The sequence below is a fragment of the Monomorium pharaonis genome, chromosome 7 (genome assembly GCF_013373865.1).
Source record: "Monomorium pharaonis isolate MP-MQ-018 chromosome 7, ASM1337386v2, whole genome shotgun sequence".
Lineage (NCBI taxonomy): Eukaryota > Metazoa > Arthropoda > Insecta > Hymenoptera > Formicidae > Monomorium > Monomorium pharaonis.
This window is the reverse complement of record NC_050473.1, coordinates 8,935,623-8,961,276: the sequence shown is the minus strand read 5'-3', so window position 1 is coordinate 8,961,276 and position 25,654 is coordinate 8,935,623. Positions and strand designations below refer to the sequence as shown.

General features: G+C 44.6%; 2 protein-coding genes across 19 annotated transcripts in view; one reads left to right on the top strand and one right to left on the bottom strand.

Annotated features, from left to right (window-relative positions):
- Positions 1-25,654, bottom strand: part of LOC105831336 (putative peptidyl-tRNA hydrolase PTRHD1) — a 78,387-nt gene that overhangs the window by 22,790 nt on the left and 29,943 nt on the right. Inside the window, exon 4 of one of the 3 annotated variants that reach the window (XM_036289314.1) lies at positions 12,608-13,012. The exons of 1 other annotated variant lie outside the window; for it this stretch is intronic. In XM_036289314.1, coding sequence (XP_036145207.1) covers positions 12,914-13,012 — 99 coding nt within the window. In that variant the 3' untranslated portion in view covers positions 12,608-12,913. Of the gene's footprint in view, positions 1-12,607; positions 13,013-21,282; positions 22,159-25,654 lie in introns of those variants that run through there. One more of the 3 variants, XM_012671392.3, reaches the window with a different exon arrangement.
- Positions 1-25,654, top strand: part of LOC105831332 (collagen alpha chain CG42342) — a 149,531-nt gene that overhangs the window by 98,557 nt on the left and 25,320 nt on the right. For 10 of the 16 annotated variants that reach the window (XM_036289325.1, XM_036289318.1, XM_036289319.1 and 7 more), the window contains exons 2-10: positions 1,606-1,685; positions 3,261-3,296; positions 4,629-4,664; positions 9,973-10,044; positions 12,174-12,260; positions 13,168-13,221; positions 19,402-19,581; positions 21,171-21,276; positions 25,235-25,323. In XM_036289325.1, the coding sequence (XP_036145218.1) occupies positions 1,606-1,685; positions 3,261-3,296; positions 4,629-4,664; positions 9,973-10,044; positions 12,174-12,260; positions 13,168-13,221; positions 19,402-19,581; positions 21,171-21,276; positions 25,235-25,323 (740 nt within the window). The remainder of the gene's footprint in view (positions 1-1,605; positions 1,686-3,260; positions 3,297-4,628; positions 4,665-9,972; positions 10,045-12,173; positions 12,261-13,167; positions 13,222-19,401; positions 19,582-21,170; positions 21,277-25,234; positions 25,324-25,654) is intronic. The other 6 variants (XM_036289320.1, XM_012671382.3, XM_036289324.1 and 3 more) reach the window with 6 other exon arrangements.

Here is a 25,654-nt window from a genome sequence, read left to right as displayed (position 1 = left end):
AAGCCGAAAGGGCGATACGTACGCGTACGGGCGTAACGTCCACTGCCGAAGAGCCATGTCAAATAAAATGAAAAACAATCAAATGTCAAATAAAAGAATTAGCCCCGTTATATTTCGTGCCGCGAAGCTGGTCGATCAGATTTTCGCCTGCACGCCGCGCATTCTCGTTTTCCCCCTCGATTTTCGGAAATCCTTCCAGCGGTCGGGAACGACGATGTAATTTCATTACGCGTCAAATCTATCGGTCTTTTCGCCCATTCACTTCGACCCGCCGGCATTCGCGCGCCGAGGGGTGGTCCGCCGTTACCGGATGCCCTTTCATCACGCAACCGCGCGGGAATAAAGTTAGGATAATGATAGATTTGTCTGAACGTCCAGTGCTACATACATATGATTACGAAACTACGTAACGTAGAAAATGGAAACGTTACGAAATACCGTCTCGAAATAGAAAACCAGAAGCGACTGGGTAAAATTAAACGGACCAGACGGAATGTAAATGAATATATAACGATATTAATAGTGGAAAAGCCGTAGATGACAATAATTATAGTAAACTGCAGGCTTTTGCAAACTTACGTAAAACCCATCTTTAGAGGATATGAAAAAGGAAGGGAGGGGGAGTAAATTGATTTTTTTTTTATTTATATCATTTTATTTCTCTTACTTTATAATATTTGTATTGAATATAATTTTATAAATCTAGTATGAAGATGCTTAACTTCCTATTTCTGTTGATGACAACTTTGACGCCGATGTGAATTGTCTTCATGTACAAGAAATTTCATAATTGCAGTTATAAATTTTCGGGATTCGTCAGAAATTGGCTTGCGACTTGTTAATGAGTCGCAACCCATTTTAGGAATCCTTGGTCTATTGTTTCGAATTTATCCCTAAGTATCTAAGAGATATTGAGCGGTGCCGGGGCATCCCACATAACTACCGGCCACGTTTATCCGCAGGCGCAATCCAGAAAACTCATTTTCACCGCGATGCTAACACTTCGTTAGCGATAATGCTCGGGCTGTATAGGGTGTCCATTACGTGGTGATTTTCTGAGCGATTGGTCACAGAACGAAAGTTCTTTTTCGTAAGCTTCAATACTCTCCCAGAATCTTTAAATGAGCATTCACAAGAATGGCTTCGTCTAAAGTGAGCTCATTCTTGCTCCGAAGCAACGATTTGAGGATTCTGTAAAAATACGCTCTTATCTAAAATCGAAACTGCACTCAACCGTGCAGATTTAAATTGTGTCACGTAGCCGGCGAATAATTGGAGTTTCGAATGCCGAGAAATTTTTGTGCACTTTGAAGCGTGAAACACGCGAGGTGGATAGTTCGCTTAGACCGAGAAGCCAAACGACCTGTTTAAAGAGTTAAACAAGCTCGGCTCTTCAACGTAGTTGTAAGACAAGTTAGAAACAGCTATGTCCCCGGTATATATTTTTCATGCTCGGCAACCGAAACTGTGTTGTCTCGTCGAGAGAGAGAAAGAGAAAAGAGAGAGAGAGAGAGAGAGAGAGAGAGAGAGAGAGAGAGAGAGAGAGAGAATTGAAAGTGTTTCAGGTATACGTACGACTTCATAGTCTTCTTGTTTGTGTTTCAGGTCCACCCGGTGAGCCGGGTCCACCCGGAAAGAGGGGCAAGAAAGGGAAAAAGGGCGATCCCGGGGAGCCCGGTGCGCCGGTGAGTACCTCCCTTGCCGATGCTTCGGTATCGCGCGGGGCACACCGTACATAATTATATACAAACTCTCCAGTATATATTAGTGCACCGATACGTCGCACGTGCAACTGTGTGTGCGCGAGTGTGTTTATTAGGGAGTGCAGTAGCGCAGCTCCATGCATGAAATAGTAGTTAACGGTACGCGTTATATTACCTCCCTTTCCTTCCACCCCCCCCCCCCAACCCGTCCCCGTTTTCTGGACCCGAGAAGAGTACTGGCGCGGTGTGACTAATGTAAGCGGGTACGCGTGTTGAGACGAGAATTGAAGACATTCCGCGCGCGGCGGCGGACGCTCTTCTAAACCGTAAAGTTTAAAGAACGAGCTGAGTGCTACCGTGTATTAATCATGGTGTGCGTTATAAACTCCATTTTTCTTCGGGGAAATCAATTTTTCTTTCCACCTAAGGAAGCGGGAGTTTGTTAGACTCCGCTCCTGCGGGCGTGTCTTTTCAATTCAGCGCGAGTGCTATCGAAAAGTTTTTCGCGTAATTACGTCGAAATCGAAAAATGCAGCTACATTCCAATTGCAGAGGAAACCTTCGTATTCGGTGTTTAAATTCGTACTTTTCTGTTTAGCTGCTTCCTCTCCCTCCCGTGAAGAAATATATCGATGTCGGATGACTCGGCGATTAAAACGCGAAGTTGCAATACAACTTGTTGTTGCTACCGGCGGAGAAATAAATTAATATTAATCCCACTCGCGCGCGATACCAACTTACATTATGTCAAGGCGTAATTAATTGGCTACAAAGTTATGCATACGTACAGACAACTTATTCACAGTTTGTTTTATCCCAGTGCAAAAACTCGAGGTCCGTCACTCTCTCCTTAACTTTAATTTTATTGTTGAACTTTACGTTTACTTTTTTTATTTTTTTCTCCTCGGCATAAATGTTCCGCCGAATTAAATTTCCAAATTACAAGAAATAATGGATTTAGAGAGTCGGGCCGTATATTACCTGCCGAACTTAATCATCGACGTCGAAAATTTGTGGCCGTCGCGACGAACGGGTTCACTCTCTCTCTCTCTCTCTCTCTCTCTCTCACTGGCTGCAGCGTCGTGGGTGTTCCAGAAGCGCGCGATCGGATTTCCCTTGCGATTGCTGATCGAGCGAGCGCATCGTCGCGTAATCAAAGATCGGATTGGCGGAACACACCGGGCAGAAACGGGACGGGGGAGGAAGGGAGGGGAACGGAGATCGGCACGCTCGTATGCGTGCGCGCGCGCGTGCTTATACGCCCGTGGAATATCTAATTGGCCGGAATAATTATCGACGGACGGCAGTGTATACGGGATCTTTACACAGCCGGGATACGTATACACGCGTGTGTATACGTACGTACGCGACCGAAGCCGATAATATCGCGGGCACGATCGGCCGGCCCGCGAAATAATCGCTTTTGCATGCGCGCGAGAGAGTACCCTGAGTAAAGTTTCCCCCGTTTCCCCTCTCTCTTCTCCCCTTCGCCCCCGCCCCCTCTCTCCTGCCTCCTCGTGTAAACGAGTTTTTAATTTTTTATACCCCTTCTTACAGGGTGTGGCCGGGACGCCGGGCAAGAACGGTTTTCCGGTATATTATTTTTTATTTTCTTTCTCCACAACACTCTCCTTCTCGCTTTTCTCTCTCTTTCTCTCTTTGCGTACGTCTGCATGTCTGTCTCATGTCCTCATATGTTTGCATTCGTTTCTATATGACTCTTTTTTTCCTGCCTCTTTCTCGCTGTCGCGTTTCTCGAAACACCATGAACTCTCACCATACTATGTGCATCGAACATAACAGCCATTAAGTACCATTAATGCGTATCATGTAGCCGCCGATGTGCGATTATTGCTCGTTTGACCTGCTTCTCTATCCGCGAGCTCTTGATCCTCTTCTCGGTGCGAGCTATCTCTATCTTTTTTTTTTTTTTTTTATCGTGTATCTCGCGCGATTCATGCGCGCGATCGAAGCGCGAAATCGGACTCCGGCATTCTCGCCTGCAACACTGTATCGCGCGTCGCTTTGACGACTGAAGGTGCAACTGTTATACGAGTCTCGAGGAGAAAACGGGTTAATTGCATTCTTCGCCCGTTGCGAGTATCACTTCTCATTTTAATTGCTGGCAATCTTGAGCCGGCTATCAGCCGTTTCCAATTTACCAGGTATCAAGTTATTCATTTCCGATGCTGCCGTAATTGCCGAATGAAAATTCGCGATCGATCCATCTACACAAAAATTAAATAAATATCTCGAGAGCATTCGCCTTGCCAAAAAGGTTCTTTGTAACAGAATTCACATTGTATCGGAAAGCAAAACGGCTCTGCGGGAAATTAATCTTTTATAATGTTGCATACGCGATTTGTAAAGTTTGATCAATTGATAAAGAGTGCCGTTTCCGCTTATTTAAATTGCATGCAATCAAAAATATGTAAATTAGCTATGAGAAAATAACTGACGTTTATCTGTCGATTCTGATTAATCACGGGGTGGCAGCCCGTTATATCGAAAGAAATTCCGTATAAATTGGCGCAGTGGTGAAACACCAATTTCGAGATATGACCCCGGTATATGAAATATGAAAGGTTGCCCCATCAGGATCGAAGCTGCGCGCGAGATGAAACATTCACGTGTGCCGAATAAATTTTCTATTAAAAGCGCTTCCTCGCGACTCTCGCGAATGTACGCGGTATCACACGTCACTGAGGATCATGCGAATGTGCACTTTTGTCGCGCCTGGAAGCATAACGGGCGGGCTCATCATCACGGTTCTGGTTTGTCGCGCCCGCCCGTGTTTATTACATGTTACATACACATGGAATGAGATCTCCAAGGGCCCCTCGCTCGGCCCGCACGCAATTTTTCACTTTTCTTCGTTACGGACGCGTGAGCGACGACTGGCATTCACTGGCGGTGTTCTTTCAGGGACCAATCGGCTTGGACGGGCCCAAAGGTGATCCGGTAAGTTCACCGCATAATTTACATTTTAATTCCGCCATGACGTTACAAGCGTGCGAAATTAATTGCTTCGCAAAAAAAAAAAGAAAGAGACACGAGAGAGGCAATATTTTATTTCGCGACGCTTAACGTTCTGAGAATATTATTATTTAATAGAATAATATGGTCATATGAACGTGAGGGAGCTTTAATCATAACATATTTCATGCGGCCGGGAACCTGTTTTACCGAAATTTATGCTTAGGCGAGGTGTCGCCGTAATAAATCCGATAATTTCTTCTTTTTATCGCGATCGCGCACAGGTATGTCCATGCAGCCGCTGTGTGTGTACGTTGATTTATGAAACTTTTAAGCATTTTATTTCGCAAAGTCGACCGGCACGAAAACAAACGCGAGAAACTGCAAAACAATAACTCTTTTATTAAATATATACGAGATATTTCTGAAATTTCTTGACTCAACTGTCGATATCGGCCGATTGTTCATACATATTTTAATCGGCACGATATCAAATTAGATGTCCTTTCTAGACTTTCTGTCCTATTTGCGCACGAGATTTTCTGTCTTATTTGTGAAACGGGGACGCTTAAGGCATTTTTAGAAATGTCTCACACTGTTCTCAAATGGGAGATTGACAATTTATTTAAATCGCGTGTCTCTCTTTCTCTCTTTTTAGTCAATTTAGTTAAATAAGTAGTTGTATATACAATGTGTGTGTGTGTATATATACACACACACACACACACACACACACACACACACACACATTATTATATATTATATACGTAACGTTGATAGTCACGTATTACGAGGGGGAACCTTCCGTCGGAAAGGACGACGATCAGGAAAGCAACGAAGTCGAACGTTCGAAATGACGGACGTAAAGATAATGACATAAGAAAAAGAGAAGGACGGAGAGAATTTTGATATCGAGTTTCCGTCAAACGCAGCTGTTCCTAAAAGGATGAAACTTCCGGTCTACTTCGCGTCGTATTTCGGTAGGAATTCGGAATTAGGATATTTAGTCTTCCAGATACGAGACTCGCGATCGGTGCTCGCAATCTACGATTACAGGAACGCGTTTAGGTATCAAATTGCTCCGGCCTCCGTGTCGCTCCGACTTTTCTCACTCTTTGCCCCCTTTTTCTTGTTCGCAACAGCTGACGTATGTTAAATAAACGAATTAGTCGCAAAAATGCAGGATGATCAATCATACGGGTGATACATTCGATGTATATTCCATACATTTTGCTATCGGACTCAGTTTTTGACGGACACGAGTCGGACAAGCATGCAAACATATCGAATGAAAACGTATCGAAGTTTAAAATCAAATGGAACATTACGGGGATTCGATATGCAGATATTTTCACTGGCATTTATACGGATACGAATTGCGAAAATATTGACTAATCGAGAAAATCATTATTGTCTTATTGTTGCTCTGATAGCGTGCAAATTGGTTAAATAAAGTATTCCTTTCTGGTATTTTTATACTCACATATGCCCAGCGTATTGGTAAAAACACATACGGTATTAAAGTTGCAATATTGATTTACATTGGTTTACAGGCGCCGATTTTTTTTTCAGCTATACGCAATTCTTAATGTAAAAATAGTATTGGAGAAAATCACCGTTAATTTCACCTATGAATATATTTACGTGGCGAAAAGAGCTTCAATTCAATCAAAAAGGATTTATAAAAGCGACCCTATATATAGCGACGTTATTGCATAATGTAGTTATCGTAGGATTATTAAATTAAATTACTGAGCTTTCGCAAACAAAATAATTTATTAGAATCCGTTACATCGGTTACATTAAATTTAATACATTTTATAACATACGATTATTTCGCAGTTAAAGCCATCGTGATTTATTAAGACAGCTCCATATCCTTAGTCAATTGTAGCGTAACGGTATGTAGCGACGTTATTGCAGGGTCAACAAATTACACAGCTTTCGCAAACAAAGGTAATTTATTAGAAAAAATCCAGTATACAAATTTATATTTATATTCTTTTATAACATTCGACCATTTCGCGGTTAGAATTATCGTGATTCGTTAATGGAACTCCACATCCTTGGTCGTGGTTGTAGCGTAGCGGCGGTCAAATGGGATTGGAAGATGAATCGGATTTTAAATTGAAGATTTGCTCGCTCACTTGCACTCACTTACTCTATTAACTTCGACGTTCGTCGGGAAGCAGTCACTCGTCTCTCTCTCTGCGCTCGATCGTTATATTTTTCCCGAGATGCGAGTCCTTTAACTCTCCAATCCGATTCGCCATTCGAATCTATTCATCAGCTGGTCTGCTATCGCCTCCTTTTCACGGTAAACGAACGGCAAGGCTGTTCCGTTCATCATCCGTAACACGTGTAACCAGTTCATAGGTAATGGCGACGTGTCCTCGGCGAGAAAATGGACGTGCGGATATCGGAGCGACGGGAGCGCGGATTGATTATTCCGCATTCCTTGCCTCGCCGTCTTATCATATATTTGTCTAGCCGTTGCACATGCAGGTCGACCTTGCGTGCGCACGCGAGAGACGTCATTGCGCTTTTGAAGCTCCCAGCCCCCGACGACGGGAGACCCGGGTCTCTGCAGTATTCGCGCGAGCGGTAAGACGAGAGGAACCATCGCCTAACGGAATACGTAAATTCACCTATTAGGATACGTAGAAGTTCCATAGTCTGTGCGGTTCGCTCCGACGACCCGTCCTGGCACACGAGATGCTTGCGCGAGGCTCGTGCTTAGGGTCCTCGCATTATATCCCCCGTATGTAACATCTCTCGTGTATGTGTGTGCGTGTATATGCGTGACTCAGGTGGTTATGCAAGGTCCTCGTGACACGCAAAGTCTTTTCGCATGACAGGCCCTTGTGTGCGCGTCGGTGGCTCTTTGTGGCCACCTAGTTTGCCTTACCGTAGAGAGAGAGAGAGAGAGAGAAAGAGAGCATAGCCTCTGTCTCGCTATCCGTGTACACACACACCACGTGCCCGGTCGATCGCGTATACGTTTGATGTCGCGCAGGATGGCGCGGAATTACTGCTATTTTCCTTAATTACAGACGCTACGTGATTAATTAAGAGATCCGACGACACGCTGGTAACAATTGTTTTCATTCACGACCGGATTAAAAAGAAGGCTGTAACTTCTTATTTATTATTTGAACTCGCGAGCGGACCTTAATTGAACATTGTCATAATTTGAGGCACGCAGCCACCGCGAAGTGCGCCGCGAAGCGTGCTAAGAAATAGACGAAGATTGCGTCTTAATTGAATACAGTAATTTGAGGTGCACGCACCAAGGTGTCGCGCGCTAAGGAGTAGAAAGGGATTGCGTCCGACAAGACTTTCATTAGAGAAAAATCGGGGGAGGTTTTTTTTTTTCCTTTCGAGGAATTCACGGACGTTGATTTCGGAACGCCACGTACCGTTCCGGCGAGAATACATCGTACACGTGAGGACGTGTCGTATGGTAGAACGCTGACGTGACTGGATCTCAGTTGCGGTAAGGTACAAACGACAGAGCAAACAGATAGCGGGGAAATGTGTCCGAGAAGAAGAGGAAACGTGTGCGATTGAAAAAGAGAGACACACGGCGATGAGGGGTGAGGGAAGGGAGAGAGCAATAAGTGCATTGCAAATATCGCGAGTTGTTTGTTCTGTCGATGGCCGGGAAGAAAGGAGACCCCGCGCACGATCGGCTCCTTCCTCTCTCGCGTGCGCCGCCTCCTCTCTTTGCTCTCGGACCGGGCGTTTTCTTTTTAAACGAGTGTGGCAAACGAGTGTGTACACAGTCGCCGGGCGACCAATACCCCTCGCCCAGCCCAGCGTACTAAGGGTATTCCGAGATTCGAATAACGAATCTCCGGCGTTTATATCGGATTTCGTGCAAATAGTCGTGGCGCGCGGGTTATACAGCGGGTAGATAGGTAGGTAGCAGTGGCGGCTCCGCAATTTGCCTCGGGATCGCGGAGTTTACTCTTCCCCTCCTCCCCTTTGCTCCGGAGGGGGACAAGATCCGGCGCGCAAACACACACAGGTTTATCTTCTTTGGAAAATTTACAACGGCGCTGCCCGCGCACTGCGACCTGACCCGAACGCGATTTTGACCCTCGCGCTGCATGGACTCGCCTTTGCGCGTCCGCGGGTTTTCGAGGTCCGATATTTTATGCGGGCCTCTTACAGATACGTTAACATACGCAAAAGGGATACGCCACGATAATACAGTTCTCGTGCGTCGATACGGTATACGTAGAAATGGAGCCGAATAAACGCGGTGGAATGGGAATGATTCGGCTTTTTACGATTTTCGAGCTTTTGATCGGATCGGATTGGATATTCTCTCTCTCTCTCCCCCTCTCTCGGAACATCACATACTGTAGATTAAATCTGTGATCCTAGCGCAGTACTTTATACACGATAAAAAAATATGCGAGATTTGATTTAAATTCTAAAATCTTCTCTTACTTTAAGGTGATTCGTCTAACAATTTTTTTTTCTTTTTTTTTGGTTCTGGTTATCAAGAGATACAATTGCTTTCGAATCTATATCGGCATGAATTGTAGCGAGTATTTACGTCTATTAAGTTATTGATATAAGTAATTGTGTTTGTAAAGTTAAGGTTTGTATAGTTAAGGACTAATTGTGTTGCGTGAAGTTAAGGTAGTTAGAGAGACTAATTATGTGTGTTTTTATGAAGAATAATTTACGACGAGATTAAAGTGCGAAGACTCGCACGCGCATCTAACTTCTCTCCTCGCAGATTTTAGCGGCGAAAATTATTCGAAAGAAAGTCTCGTTTAATTTAATAGCTGGAATCTGCAGAAACCGTCTCCGTACGGACGGTTTCGAGCTCTACGGCCATCGGGTATCTCGGAAAACGGAACGAGAGCGCGCGTCAGAATTCTTAATTAAAGCCGAAAGTGATTCAGCACGCAAAGTTGATGTGAAAACGAAATCCCGAGAGCGCATCTAACATTTAACGTGGATCAGAGGGAGAGGGGAAACTCTCTCTCTCTCTCTCTCTCTTTTTTTTTTAAATATCTGAAATTGCGCGTAAAAACTCGAAAGAATTGCAGTTTTCTCTCGTAGTTTTACAGCTCGCCTACAAATCACAGGGGGTGACGTTCAACGAGGGCCATCCCGAAAACGGGAGGCATTTGATCGCGGTATAGTTATGACATAACAGAGAAAGAGAGAAGGCCCTCATTCTTGAGAAAGCCCACGTTGTTCATTCTGTTTTATCGTGTCGCCGTTATTACTCTCTGTAACGTATAATACAGCGTTTCTCCTTTGTTCGCAGGGCCGACCGGGCGACAAGGGGCAGAAGGGCGAGCTGGGCAGCCCCGGATTCGACGTCTTGTCCGCAGTGAAGGTATCTAAGCTACGCTATCCCGGCGCGGAAGAGCAAAGCAATATCCGCCGGCGTGACACTCGTAACGCGAAAATGCGTACCGTACGCTCTCTCATTTCTCGCCCTGCAACCTCCGTGTCGCCGTCCTTCAGAGAGCAATCTCGTAAAGCCCCGTGTGTACCACGCAGGGCGTGTGTACCATCGTCGACGCGCGCGCACGCAGAGCCCATCAGGAGAAAAAGAGAGAGAGGGCGAGAAGAAGAATACGGGATAAATCCTGAAGGGATGGCGGAAGGTGCACGGGCGGAAGAAAGAGAGAAACGATATTTTCATCGCGCGTAAAGCTGCAAATCCCATTTTACGTGGTAAAAGTGCACTCGAGCGGGAACGTTATTAACGCCTTCTCGATCGCGTCGCCGTGAAGCGTCAAAGGACCGACGATTAATCGAATGAATTACACGGATTTCGTGATTTCAGCCCGAAGAATTTCGAAAAAAGAAAAAAAAAGAAAAATATCGGGAGCGAGTCGAGGCGAAGAAATTAGTGTCACGCGCAGAGGGAGAGAGCTTCCCTTTGACGCGCGCGATCCGGAGTTGAAGTAGAAGAGGACTCTTATCCGAATCCCTTCGGGAAATCATATAACCGAAGCTCTCGCTGGATGGCCTAATTCGCCACCGCGTTTATCCCGTGATAATTAAATCTCAGCCCGCGCGAAACCGAGATTTGTACAATCGCCAAAGCACCTGAAATAACATTTTCACGCAGCGGCAATCCCGCGCCGTATAGCGGGGACTCGCTCTATCTATTTAATTCGTCGCTTCTTCTTCTTCTTCTTCTTTTTTTTTTTTTTTTTTTTTTTTTTTTTTAAATCGATACGAGGAGGACTTTTCTTCATTCCGCTCGAGCGCACTTGCGCGCGTCGTCGATCGCGCGCGATTTCTTTCACGGAGTGTCACGCGACAAGAGGGCACTTCCTCCTCTCGTCGTTGTCGTCGTCGGGCTCGAGAAACCTAGCCAGAGCTTCGCCCTGGAGAAGTCGAGCGATATCGTCCGTCGATTTCATCACGAGAACGAGCGCGCGCGCGCGCACGCGCTCGCTCGCTCGCGTTTGTCCGTGCTCATGCATATGCATATACGTTCCTCGTGTCCAGGGCGAAATCACCGAGGCTTCCGCGTTCTCTCGATGCAACAAGCGCGTGTGTCCGGTGTATCGATCAACGCGTTTGCCGCGCGACGGCGAGCACATCACGCGCGCGGAGTCCGTGCGCGACGAAATCCCAGAGACGCACGACAGCTGAAGGAGATTACAATTCGAAGGTTATCAAGACCTTTGCCAAAAACTGATTTTGAATCGATCTGGGCAACAGGCATGCAAATTTGAGATATTAATCCTCCGCTGACTACCTAGATTTTTTCTATTCTTTAAATTCGAACATGTGGAAAAAAGTGAAAAATCTTTTGAGTCACATAATTGTACAATTATATTTCTAAATGTTAAAAAAGTATATACTTAGAATTTTTACCAGAGCCCCAAAATTATTTGGAAGACTTAGGTAGTCCTTTCCAATTGGGAGGCCATTAATAAATTTTATTGTCGAGTACAAAATTGAACGCTCTCAGAAGTGCGAACGAAATTTGACATTTTATTCTATAGAAGGAGGGAATAAATTCGTATCGCATGGTGCAGACATTTGTCAATTAAATAACGGCGAGATTAAGGTTATATCCGTCCAGGAAAAAAATCGCGCCAGCTGTTGCGCGCGATTTGTCGTCGTGAAACTCGTCCTGCACGACGAGCGTTCCGCAACGTTCGAAAAAACGAACGTTCCGTCGCACGCCATCCGTCAAAATCCAGACGGCGGCGCGGGACCGACGTCCCGATTGCCTTAGCCCCGGTGTCAACACACCGGGGGCGCGCGAGAGAGAGAGAGAGAAAAAAATAAAAAGATCGATCTCTCTCGCGCGTTGTCGCGCCTCTTTCCCGCACGCGGACTCCGCCTGTCGTGAAAAAAAAAAAAAACGAAATTTCACGTAAAAAAAAAATCTGTTTCGCGCTCGCCCGTCGCTGGCCGCCAACAGCCAACAGCAACACGCGACACATCACAGTACGAGAATGAATAAATAAACCTTGCCTTTTTTCTCGCCTACGGGTCAATGCACAGGGATTGGGGTTAAAGAGGTCGGTGACGACGCTCCGCGGCGGGACGCTCGGCTACGCGGAAATCGTCGCTCTCAAGGTAAACCGGCCTCCTCCTCCTCGGAAGTCGCGACACGCTTCTCGGTGTCGCGATCCGGACGGACGTCCTCCAATCCCACACCCCCCTTCCCACCCCCTGCAATCGCCACCCCGCTGTCTGTCATCCGTCATCTCGTCATTTGTCCAACGTTTGTCCCGTAGTCGTCGTCGCTTCTTCTCTTCTTCTTTTCATCCGTCGTCCTCACTGCGTCCTCACTTTCCCGCCTCCGCTACGTTATACCACCTGTGTGTCAGTTTTTTTTTTTTTTGTGTGTGTCCACGCGTCGTCGCACACAACCCGGATGCGCGACAGGCCGGATCACGTCGTCCAGTTGTTCTTTAGCTAGTCGTTGCCTCGTGCGGTGCTTTCGGTGTAGCGTTCTCTCGTTGGTTTATACGAAACAAAGCGCGTCGTCGATGCTCGATCGGATCTCTGGGTCTCCAGCTTCTCTCACCGCCGATCATCGATCCCTCGATTTTAATATGCTGTCAGAATTTGTCTCACGGCATACTCATATGATAAGATAATTGCGTGTAAATGTATATCGCGCATCGCGCGATTAAGATCGAGCGATAATGAGAGACTGCCGGAACGAACGGCCATCGGTGACGCACTTTTTCATCTTTGGTTTTTGGTTGGTAATGGTGTTTACTTTAAGTTACAGTATTTAGGTATATCTCTGGGCATGTCTTGGATTCGGAAGAGCAGTGAGATACGAGAACCTCCCCGTCTCCCCATCCATCCGTTCCCCCCTGAAAACAAAAAAAATCGACGTGAATCCCCGCCCCGATACGTTTCCCGCCCCCCCGATATCGGAAGCCCCATATGCCCCCATGCCCCCTTTCCCCCCCCCCCGTTTGTCTTGTAGCGATTTGGTTTTTTACCCGTAGTGTTGACCTACTTTTAGGACCTTCAGGAGAAAGGGGTTAATATCTCAGCGCAGAACATCATACCACTGAAAGTAAGTGCGCCTGCTTTTCGGGAGTTCCCCCTATTTCCTTCCACCCTCGTTCCCTCGACGAACGGTGCTCAATTCGAGTTTTGCTTGCAACAGAATGCTCTTTTATAAATTTAAGATTGTACATCAAAATCGCTGTTACCGAATAAATTTTCCACAAGTGTCTGCATTCTATTACCTTCAAGGCACGAAACTTTTCAAGCCACGTTGGCGTAATTTGAAAATTTAACAAAAAAAAAAAAAAGGAAGAATATACCGAGATACCGCGGATTAATTTAAATATTTTTGAAACTTGCCTTTTGTTTATTCATACTTTCCCAAGGACACTTAAACGCCACCGGGATCATTCTAAATTCGTTGGTGAAAGTAGAAAATGCGCCGCTGAAACGAGCTGTCGCGCCGCAAAGAAGTTGCAAAAGTTTGCCAACCTCGGAGGAATCCCCGGGGCGATTTAATTCCCTCTTTCTCCGAGATTGCAAACTTGGTTCTCGCCCGCCTGCCGGCCCTCGTCGCGACAGCCGGAAGTTGTCCGAGAGGGTTTATTTATCGGTCGGATAACCGATACGCGCCCTTGATCGCATATACCGGGGATTTTGTCGCCCGTCGTCGTCGTCGCGGTCGTCGCGGCTTCACGCTGAGCACCGTTCGTCCGAGGGAAATGGACGAGGCGCGAACACGGCGGAGGGAAGTTTCCGAGCAGTTGTAACTCTCGGAAGAGATCGCAGCGGCAACACCCGGCGATCGGGTCGAATCATCCCCGCTGTGCTCGCGCCGGTATCGACATTCGCGAGGTCCGTTATAGACCTTTACAACATACCCTTTTACTTTACGGTTCGATACCTCCGTTCTTTCGCTCCCTCCCCCCTTCCCCTCTCCCCCCCCCCCCTCTCACCTTGCTCTCTCTTTCTCTTTATTCTACTCTTTTTACCCGGGGGTCGTGTATACAAGATACACCGTGTGCCTCTTAGTACACCATCCCGGCAATCGATTGTTTCGATACGCGAAAGGAAAGACCGCTCGAAAATCCGCGGAGGGAGGATTATAAATCCTCTCGCGAAGGGCAGACACAGCATCTCGGCTCGGCTGCGGCTACCGCTGCTGCTGTTGCTGCTCGTCGAATTCGTATTCCTCGAAAGATCACGGAGACGCGGTCGATAGCGGAGTGTGCCAACAGCACCGATATATTCTATACCCTTTCGGAGTAAGAGATGGAACCGGTTCCCCCTCGCGCGTCTCGTACATCCGCTCCGCGCTGTAGTGCTTTGACTTGGCGCGGCTTCGCCACGAGCGCCGTTTGAGTTTCAAAGGGGATATCGAGACGCGTCGCTTTATCAAATTCCGAAGGCGGAAGATTTTTAGAATTACAGTTTCACGACGTGGAAATTTTCAGAGTTAAATTTATAGATCGGAGAATCCTTAGATACTTAGATACGCGGACGAAGAAATTTCCAACTTCAGTTTTGCGATGAAAAGGAACAAGATCCGAATTTTGTAATACGAATAATCTTTCGCTCGAGATGTGATAAATCTATGCGACAATCGAATTGTCTATTTTTAACTAAAGTCTTGCGCGATCTTTGTGTTAATATTTCTTGCGTTATTTAAAATTAGAATATGTTCAATTAGTTGTGTTTTTCACGTGTCGGTCTACGTTCTCTTATTATTATTTATATCTATTTTTAATGCATAACATGTAAAATACATTCACAATAATAAGTAAAATTTGAGTAATGTAAATTTTGATGAAATACCGTAACAATGACAGAATTTTCGAGTTTTACTTGGTGGAATACGTATTATAATCACAATTACTATCGACGACATTGCCCGAATAAATCTTCGCGATGATTGAGCTTCGCATCATTCGACGCGACGTACAGGGAGCAAAAAGGTGTCGATTCTGGAAAAACAAAAAAAAACCACGTGAGAAAAAAAAACGTCCGAAACTCACCAACGCCTCTGCGAGAGGGAATTTTTACGCGAGAGGCGCAGATTACGTGGTCGCGTAGCCGCGAAAAAATCCCGGCGGGGAAACGCGCGTGCGAGGAAAAAAAAAAGGGAAAGCTCTACGCTGGCGTACATACATAAGGCGCGAGTAAAAAATGCACGACCCCTCCTCCCCACCCCCGTCGCCGCACCCGTCGTCCCGCATGCCGATGCGAAAATCGCACCACGCGCCCCTGCAGACGAGGCGCGTGCGTGCATGCATTGCATGATACTATTTTGTAACATCTGCAGTCTATTCTGTTCTCTTTCTCTCTCTCTTTCTCTCTCTCTCTCTTTTTCTCTATGGCGTAGTGCGATGGGTATGTATGCGTGTGTTATTCGCCTACGCGTGTAGGTGCGCACCGCGTGGTGTGTCCACCCGCTGGATGAATGCGCGGGCGATTTATAGCGCGTAGGTGGTGTCCGTAGACTTGCCTGTGATCGTATCGCAGTCGCATGATCGCACGATGATGGTGTATTGATGTAGCTGTCGAGAATGAGTGAGTAACTGCCGATTCTCCGACGGGCGTTGGTCAAACCCGAATATTCGATGTAGACTCGATTATCGATCATGGAGACGTTTATATCCCGATAGTTCGCGTCGAATCGCGTCCGCGTTAGAGAGCAGCATTATGGGGAAAGAGTATGGGAGGCGGTTGCACCGAGAGTCGTGATTTGCGAGAACAAAAGCTTTCTTCAAGAAGACGCTGCTGCGGAAAGTGTAGAGGAAGTTTATCAATGAACACTTTGTTTTTTGATAGTATTTCTTAAAGAAAAACTAAAAGTAAAACTTTGAAAACATAAATGTAGATTAAAAAGTATTTTCTATCAAATGCTATAGTCTTTTTTTTTATAATACTGTTTTATTTTATAATAATTAATATTTCCGCAACATAAAAAATAAACGTGTGAGAAATTGGACTCCAATACGGTAGAGTATAATAGGCTACATTTCTCTTTTTTCCCCATTAATATAAGTTATTTGTATAAAATATTTACATGTCTGTGAATCTTCCTAGGCAATTTTTTGTCAATTATACAAGTACTTTATGCTTCCGCAAGACGTAACATGTAGCGGACTATTAATTCGTTTTTGATAAATTTTATATAGAAAGAAGCCACGAGTGTATGATTAATGGATTTTTATTTCCTTAATTATCTAAGCAGGTCATGCTTTCATCAGTTATGTTAATACAGTGCAATTTAATTTCCATGAAATAAGGGGGTGCATTTGAAGATCTGTGGCAGTATTGACGATTTTTCTCTACTGCTGAAAGAGAAACGCGCTTAATATATTTCAATAGAATCGCAATGCCGCGGACGCGATTGTGAGCATCGATAGAGACGCTTTTGAAGATACAAGCGCGTTGTTAATATATTTACATGAAAATGCACGAGCGCCTGACACAATGGCAGTTATAATGTATAAAGGTAACGCAAATAATAAATGACAATAGCGCGACCGCGGAATATTGGAAAGGGTGATTAGCTATAATGAGCCAAATTTCCTTTCTCTGACGAGAATATAACTAAATTTACGTTCGAGGATTCAATAACGAGTAACGTTAATCACAATTATATTGTTAAAGAACTTAGATTATATTTAAGTATTTATGGAATGCGAGAAGTTTGTGAATTTTTCATGCGCTCTCCTTTCTCGCGTCGAAGATTCCGCGGAAATAAAATTATGATGAAATACTCTACGGTTTAATTAGTAATCATATCAATGGCAAAGTCCATTGAGTAAATTAATATTTGTTATATTACAATTGAAAAGAATTTCATTTAACTAATTTCTTTAAAAATATACAATATGTCGCATATATAATTTTTGTACATATAACTTTTTAATTCTGTTTTACAGCAACAGAGAAAAATTTGAACATTTTTAGATATGATAGAATTCTCATATTTGCCCACTTGCATGAATATATTCAGACCTATTTAATTACGGCTCTCGGTGCCTCAGGCCTCCATCAGTTCCGGCAAATGCGCCGGGAGAGAAATTAAAAAATAGGCTGCGCCGAAGTTATTCTATCTTCTCTCTCTCTCTCTCTTTTCTCTCTCTCTCTCTCTCTCTTTCTCTCTCTTTATTTTTCAACCATGAAACATGTGACCCTCGCGCAAAATGCCCGCCACGACCGCGTATATCTCCGAAAACGCGTCTCGACGGGCTATTTCGGTTGAGTTTTCATACGCGAGGCACCTGCGCCCACGGGATTTGTGTACGTGCGTATATGGTATGTACGTCCGGCGCATGCATGTCGCGTGCTGTCGTAGACTTCCTCTAAACGTTGCGTTGCTCGTACGTTCTGTACCTCTGCCTGGGCATGTGTGTGTGTGTGTGTGTGCGCGCGCGCGCGCATATGTGGTGTACGCACCCCGAACGACGATCCATCGTTATTTGTCCCGGCCATCGTCCGGTCGTGGGGGTGCGTCGCGATCGCGCATTGCATGCGTATGCTGCTGCTCGTTTATGTGGTCGAGTCGCGACGCGCGTTATCGCACACCTCGTATCGTCTTCCCCGCGCGTTGTCTCTCCCGCGAGCGCATTTAAACACGTGTTCTCCGTGCGCGCGTTTGCTACGGGGGGGGTGGTTGCTCGATAGGGGGGGGGGGGGTAAGGGGAGACTCCGCTGATGTGTCTCTCCGGTCGTGACAGAAATTAATTGCTCGCTCGTACATACGCGGGGGGCTGTCTCATCGCCGCTGGAAAATGCTGTTTCAATAGCCGGGGCCTTCGACGAACCGCGGCATTCATCGTCCCGAATGCGTTTGATGAAGGGTCTAATTAATATTTGACCCGAGAGAGAGCCACGCGTATACCATATAGTATTCCGCACGTGACACGTACTGTGACAGCGATATTTTTTCGTCATATAACGCGCCGCGCGCTAAGCATTAATTATTAAACATAAAACTCTAGTCCTCGGGTACGGTTTAGCGGAATTTTAATTTGATAGGAATTTGAAAATATTTACGATTTTATATATATAATATTATTGAGGTATTTAATTTGGTGAAAAATTGGACGAATCCTTTTTCCCGACAAGAGAAAAATTCTGTTTAAATTCTATCCGATGATAGTAAAATCGTGTAAAATCAAGAATTAATTAAACGCTTTTACAAGGATCTCCCATTGCGTGAAAGTAATTAAAAATATAATCAAAACTTATCTCTCTTTTTCACCTTACCTATTCCACTCTTTCTGTTTCGTTAAATTACTTTACTTTCAGTATAACTGCCAATAACTGCGGAAGAAAAGATAAAACTTGTTCGCTTAAAGATATTTCAAAATTGCCTTCGAACTTATCGTACCGCGATTTTAACTCCGGATCCGGACAATGGACAGCGTCTTTTAACGGCTCCCGGCACGTCGGAAAGTTTTCTACATTATGTTGAAAACGATCGCGTGAAAGTATCTATGGGAGAAAGAAACGATCCTAAAGGCCATCACGGGGAGGGATGTTCCTTCAACAGGGTCCGATTACACCTCGAGCATCTTTCGGCGTCTTTCTTCTTACAAGAGAGAGATAATAAAAAATTTTCTCGCGCTAAACGAAAACTCATCTTCGCTCGCCTTATCGCGCCGTCGAAGCGGCTCCGCGCGACGTAATACGATAATATGGTTAAAAAAAAAGGTTCATCCCGTATAACTTGCTGTTGTTACTCGCCGCCAATCGTGAAAATCCGCGCGAAGAGCAACCTCGTACCCCCCCGCGCGCGCGCCGAGATCTTTCTCGTTTCCATGCACCGTTCTCTCGCGAGTTCTCCTTTTTCCTGCGTCCACCCGCCAGTCCACCTGCTTCTCCCTTCTCTGTCTCTCTCTCTCTCTCCCCTTTCTGTCTATCTATAGCTCTCTCTCTGTTTTTCTTTCTTTCTCTGTCTGTCTCTCTTTGTCTTTCGCTCTGGACACTTTACTAACTCTTCGTCTGTCTTTATCTCTCTGACTTTGTCTTTCGTTCTCTCGCTCTTCTATCTACTTCTTTTTAATGTTTCGCTGTCCTCATACGCTCACCGGAGAGATCGTACACATACGGCTCTCCCTCTTTGTGACCCCTGCCCCTTTTCTCTTCCCCTCGTCGATCCTTCGTCAGTCCGTGGCACAAACCGACGAGTACCGAGAGACACTCTTGTGTCGAGGGCTCTCGCCGGAGAGAAAAGCCGTAACGACGTAACGCTCTTGGGACGTAACAGGGAGAGCCGGGTGAACCCGGGCCGCCGGGACCACCCGGTCCGCCAGGAGCCGAGGGTCTTCCCGGACACGAGGGCAGACAGGGGATTCCAGGCGAGGTTGGCTCACCAGGGGAGAAGGGCCCGCCCGGGCCGATCGGACCCATCGGCCCGACGGGCACGTCAGGACCTGCAGGTCCCAAGGTGAGTCCGAGAGATTAATTCACGCTGTATCTCCGGTTACACGTCGGTCAACCCCGTCGTGTCGCCTTTGGGACATCGAGGTATCGAATGTCATCCATTTCCCTAGATTTCAAGGGCTTTTCTTGGTCAGCGATCCTCCTCGTGGCGTGACAGGTGCGTCGCGCCACAAAAGGGGTGAAAATGGCATTCTCTTGGTGGAGAACGCAACGTCGACATTAAAAAGATGAGGGAATAAACGATATATATATATATAAATAAATAATAGATTATTCTATATGTCCCTTTTAAAAATATAAGTATTAGAATATTGTAAAAAAGTATCCTATAAGAAATTTTTTTTTAATCCTATTAAAATTCGTAAATCTCATTTTCGCATCCATTTTGCATGTGATGATAATTTCTAAACAGGAGGGAAAAGTTAATGAAAGTAATTAAATTGCAGCATGAAAATAGGAAAGATAATGAAGACACTGAAATTATCTCCCAAATAATAATATAATGAATAATTCTCAACATAATAATAATAATAATAATTAAAAGCGTGCGTTAAAAAGGATTTGTAATTATCCCGGGATTAAAGAAATGAAGAACGTGTATAATGTAAAAATTGAATTCTTTTGCGTAAAACATACTATGTTTACAAGAATAATATAAATATATATTATTGTCATATAAATACATTATATCATATCGTTACACAATTTATTTCCATTACCGGTCCGCCGATATCCAGATTGATAATACGAAATTTAAACTTAACTTTATTTACCCAATAGAAATTATAAAGCGTGATATCACGCATAATCGCGGGCTCGCGTATTTCGATATACCAAACATCCGATACCGTGTTCAAAATTCCGCAGGGAGTGATTTAATATTACGGATGTATCACCGCAGGTAACCACGTTATACCGTGGAATTATGTAATGATTACGGGCCGCGCGCTTTCAAGTACGTGGTTTGAAACAAATCCGGCTAATCTCGTGGGATTTTGAATTTCTCTCAAATTTCAACGGCGTTCTCAATTTCGCTTAATCGCGCGCGATGAATCTTTCAATTCAGTTCAGGCGCAAAGACGAAAGGAATATGCGGCAAATTCCTCCGAAAAAAGAATCTGTTTGCATTCAAGCAAGTAAGCAAGCTCACATATAGAGCTTGAAAAAAAAGCGCAGCGTTACGATAGATATTATATACTTTAATATTGCGCCATTCAAGAGGTTACGTAACCAATAATTATTAATCGAGTACAACAGAGCGATTACAGAACAATGGAGTATTAATTACGTCCGGCGCATTGTTAATTTAATCCAACTATAATTAATTACATTCGAAAGCACGTTCCTGCATATTAATTACCGACGCTTGATACTCCCGTGATAAAGGATCATCAAACGCTATCCATTTAGAAAAGTGTTCTTTTAATTAACTTGTCGTATATAACGCGTAACCGTTGCGAGAAAGGAGCGTGACAGTTTTAACTTTTCAGGAAATAATTATTGTAATGAAGCGAGAATTATAAGAGGAGGAGCTTCATTACAAAAAAATACATAATAAATGTCGAGGGATGATCGAAAGTTTGTTTTCGGCAGGGTGACAAGGGTGACAAGGGCGATCGGGGCTTCACAACGACCTTGAAGGGCGAGCAGTTTGCAACTGGAGTATTCGAAGGCCCACCTGGTCCACCAGGACCACCTGGTAAGCATACAAACGAGATAATCTGCATACGAAATAAACGATTAAACATTACACGTCAATTGCATTCCCGAGAGGAATACGAGAACGGCGTCACGGTAACTTTCTACGAATCGTCTATGCAAATTATTTATTTCGTTTTATTTCAATCCGATGTCGCAGCTTTTCTTAATTGCATCAGGAGATCGTGAGACCGTGCATTTTTTTTTTTTACTTTTTATTTGTTATTCGCATGTTTCGTTACGTTTACTTTTCATTTTCTCGACAGTACTTTGCATTTCTAGTGTGTCGTACACGTTTCATTATAAAGTCACTCTCCATTTTCTACTTATTTAACATGTTAATTTCGACACGCTATAATTTTCCGCTCTGCAATTCCGTCCGTGGATTGTTTGGACGGACAGCGCGCGATCGAGGGATCGTTAGTATATCGTGATGCGCGAAAAGGATTAAGTCGGTCGTGCGTGAATTGCTCGAGATCGATGCGGCACGCGAATCCGCGAATATCCCCGCGCGCATCCGGCGAAGGAAACGCGGAAACGTTTGACGCGCGGAAATCTCGACTCCTTGGATGATCGTGCGGGTTCCTCGAGAGGGCGATCGCACCTCTCTCTCTCGCTGCTGTACGCGGTGGGCGTACACGCATGCTGCGTCTCGTCGCTGTGTAGTAATGTATGCGGCCGCGAGCAAATCTTTCTTTGCCATTCGCGCGGGCCTCCTGCCCCTTTTTTTTTTCTCCCGTCTCGTGCGGACGTTAACCCTTCAGGAGTTGAGCGTCCTCGAGGAGCACCGTCCCAAAAAAACTGCGCTACACATTTACGTGCACCGCGCGGTGATATCATGAGAAATTCGTAGAGGGAGGTCGCCAGCATCGACGTAAGTTTCCTTTAAAGCGAAAACGAAACATTTATTAATGCTGATAAAAATATGATGTTAGAAGTAAAAACTTGTAATTTGTTTATCTGTAGTTTTCTTTAAAAAAAATTTTTTGTAATGCGAAAATAATCTTATAATTTTCTTTTTGCAAATTATTGAGGACTTTCCTTTACTTATAATAGATTGTCGTGAAAATTATCTTACAGAAATCAATTAAAAGACAAATTTTTGGTGGTAAAAGGAAAGATGTAAACATTATTTAAACACGTTAAAATAATGTTGTGCGTAACATTACTTCAAAATTAAGATCACGTAATTCGACAGTAACTAGGACGTGATAAAAGCAAAATTTAAGGAAAATTTAAAGAATTCGGAAGTAAATCTTGGTTATGCAGAAAATTGACTTAGATTCGTCATACAATCCGAATTTAGTGGGGCTGAGATATTTAGTAACGGTAATGCGATAAGGATGTGGCCGACGTGGAAACTCCATGAAATATTCGCCGGGGAAAAAAATCGCGTCTAAGTGCAAAGAGAAATCTGTAGCCATGTCGCGACAATTCCGAGAGACTTTCTGCGTGTAAAAGATTCAGCCCTGCTTAAAATTACAAGACAAGAGACACCACGCGCAACGCTCCTCGTGAATAGTGCAGAGGGTAATAAATGCGCAGTCCTGAGGCAGCGCCGAGCGGAAGCTGAGGCGTATCTCGTCGCGTGTGTGCGCGCGCGAGGAAGACGAACGGGCGTGACTCTGCCGGCTTAAAAAATTCCGACCCTCCTTCACGCCAATATCTCACGACTCGGTCGTTCGTCAACGTTCGTACCTGCGCCACCCTCCGCCGTACGATCGTACGCGCGACGAGACTGCGAGAAAATGATTTACGATCGCGGACGCGTATTCAAAATCCGTTCTTGCTACTCGTAAACGACCATTTACTGCGCGCACCGTGTGTTGACCGTGATACCGTCGAATATATATTGGCAACAGCATCGCCGAGTATCAGTTACCTGCCTCGCGACATGATTGATCCGCGAGTGAAACTCCGTGATTGTAATTGAGTGAGAACCGTCGGGAAAAGGGGAAACACCGAAACAGTTTTAACCTCGTTACGAAACCTTTTATTTAATTTAAGGAGACTGTCGATAAACGATCGTTGCACGAAAATTGCACGATTCTTGCAATTAAATGTAATATGTGTTTCGTGGTTTCCGAAAGAGGTTTTTATTCGAATTGGTTTAATCGCTTTTACGCTTGAAGATAATACTTCGAGATAAAATGTTTCATTCTAATGAAGAATAAACTAAAGATGAACGGATTAAATTCCCCCTTTTTTTTTGTAGACCAAATTTTAGATGAGATTGCTTCGCGCGTCGATTTATCTTACCGTTGCAAGAACATAATGTAACTTTGATAAGAGATAGCACCGACGATATGATCGCGTCGTGAGCAACGCCGCGCGGAAAGCACGGATAGCAATTGCGCGTCCGATGCATTCGGCAGAACGAAATTACGCGAACGCTAATCCGTCTTTATACCGTTGCGCGACGACAGCGGGAGAATCAAGGACGGGTAACAACGTTTCCGGGCATTATACATGCGCGCCTGACAGAATTAATTTAGCCACATACAAATCCGTCTCGCAATTTCATGGCACGAACTGCAACAAGCGGCGGAGTCGCGGAAACTCGCTACTGTCGATATTGCACAAAGTCGTATTTTAGAATCAACGACGCGCGCCATACGGTGTATTTACCCTGCTCGGCGCTGATTCGCCTGCATGATCCTCGCATTTCGCGTTTTGCGCGCGTGGAAATTTTTGCAGTTCGCAAAATTCGTGACTTTTATGGTACGAATAACACGCAGGAAGGGCAGAGCTCGCGCTTTGGAAAGATTTATAGGTGCGGCAATATTACTCAATTAAACGATGATAAGTAATGACAAATTAAAAGCAAATCAATATGAGTGCCAAGGACGAGCAAACATTAAGTGGATTATAAATAAATGAACAATTAATATATTAACAAAGTTATAATAAATCGTGTTACATGCATAAATCAACGGAACAAGTTTCAGTTTCGCTTAAGCTCTCATCGGTCACTAAATTAATCGATAGTTTAAAATCCAACGTAATATAGATACATTAATATAAAATAAATAACGGTAAAATGTAGGCTGTCCAAATGCTTGTCATTTCAAGATCAAAATGAAGATTAAAAGGGAGATGAGAAGAATAGGGTGAATTTTTTTTATACATCGTGTTATGTAATTTGTCGATATATCGATTATTATTTATTTATAACACTTTATTTTATATTTGCTTGTCCTTGGTCCTTATACTGCAGATTGTTCTTAATTTATTATAACATCGAGCTGGATTTATATATATATTATGTGTAAAGATAAATAAATTTTTGATTCAAAGAAGTTTATTGAATAACAGAAAATAGAATATAATTTATGATTTAACTTAATATTGAATTAATGTAAATTTGACAGAGAGAAAATATTCTCTAATCGGTATTACATCGGTATCGCGTTACGACAAATGTATTACTGGCGAGCAAATGAAAGAAAATCCTATTATGCAGATATAGAAATTCCTTTGTCATGTGACATCGATCGTTCTCGCTGCGACATATACGTGTTAGCTGTCAATTCTGTCTGAGAACCGTAGACGGGCTGAATGAGAATTTCATTAATAAAAAGAAATAAAAATTGAACGCGTCGCTACAAATGAATTCCGCACTGAACGCTTGACAGACCGCAATTCCGATTCTTAGCCGCTCATTTCCGATTGACAATAAATGGAATTCGAGTTTACGTCGCGGCATTTTAGCCGATCGCGTTACTAAAGAAAAAAAAAATTTCCTTAACTCGCAATAACTCGTCGTTTTGCGTTTCAAAATTGCCGCGTTCTCTTGGCGTTCAGATACATCTTATACTTCCGCGAAATTTCGTTCACGCGTGAATCTTCGAAGAGATCACCATCGATCTCGGAAATTCCGCGCGGCTCGTTCGAACGTGCGTGCGGACGGGCCAGCGTGGTGTGCGGGCACCATGTCTCATCTTATCCACGGCACGCAGGATCCCCGGGCGAGAAGGGAGAAGTGGGCCCGACAGGACCGCCCGGCATGCCCGGCGAGAAGGGCGCTCGGGGAAAGCAAGGGAAGAGGGTAAGCTTCAGCGAGGTCCTCCGACCGCCGCCGACCATCGTACCAAAGCAACCCCCATACGACCTCATTCATCCCACCCGTCCCCTATCCGGCCGTCCGTCCATTCGTCCGACCGATCCCGTTATCCGTTGATTGAATCCGAACGTAGCGGAAAGCAAAAAGAAATTTAAAAAAAAAAGGAAAAAAAAGAAAGAAAGGAACGATCCGTCCAATCTGTTCCCCGATATCCTGTATCCCCTTGAACGCCCCCCTCCGATTGCATCCTGTGTCCCGCGCATGCTGTGTGCATGCTTTTGCATGGTAGCAAAATACATGGTAGGAATACACACTG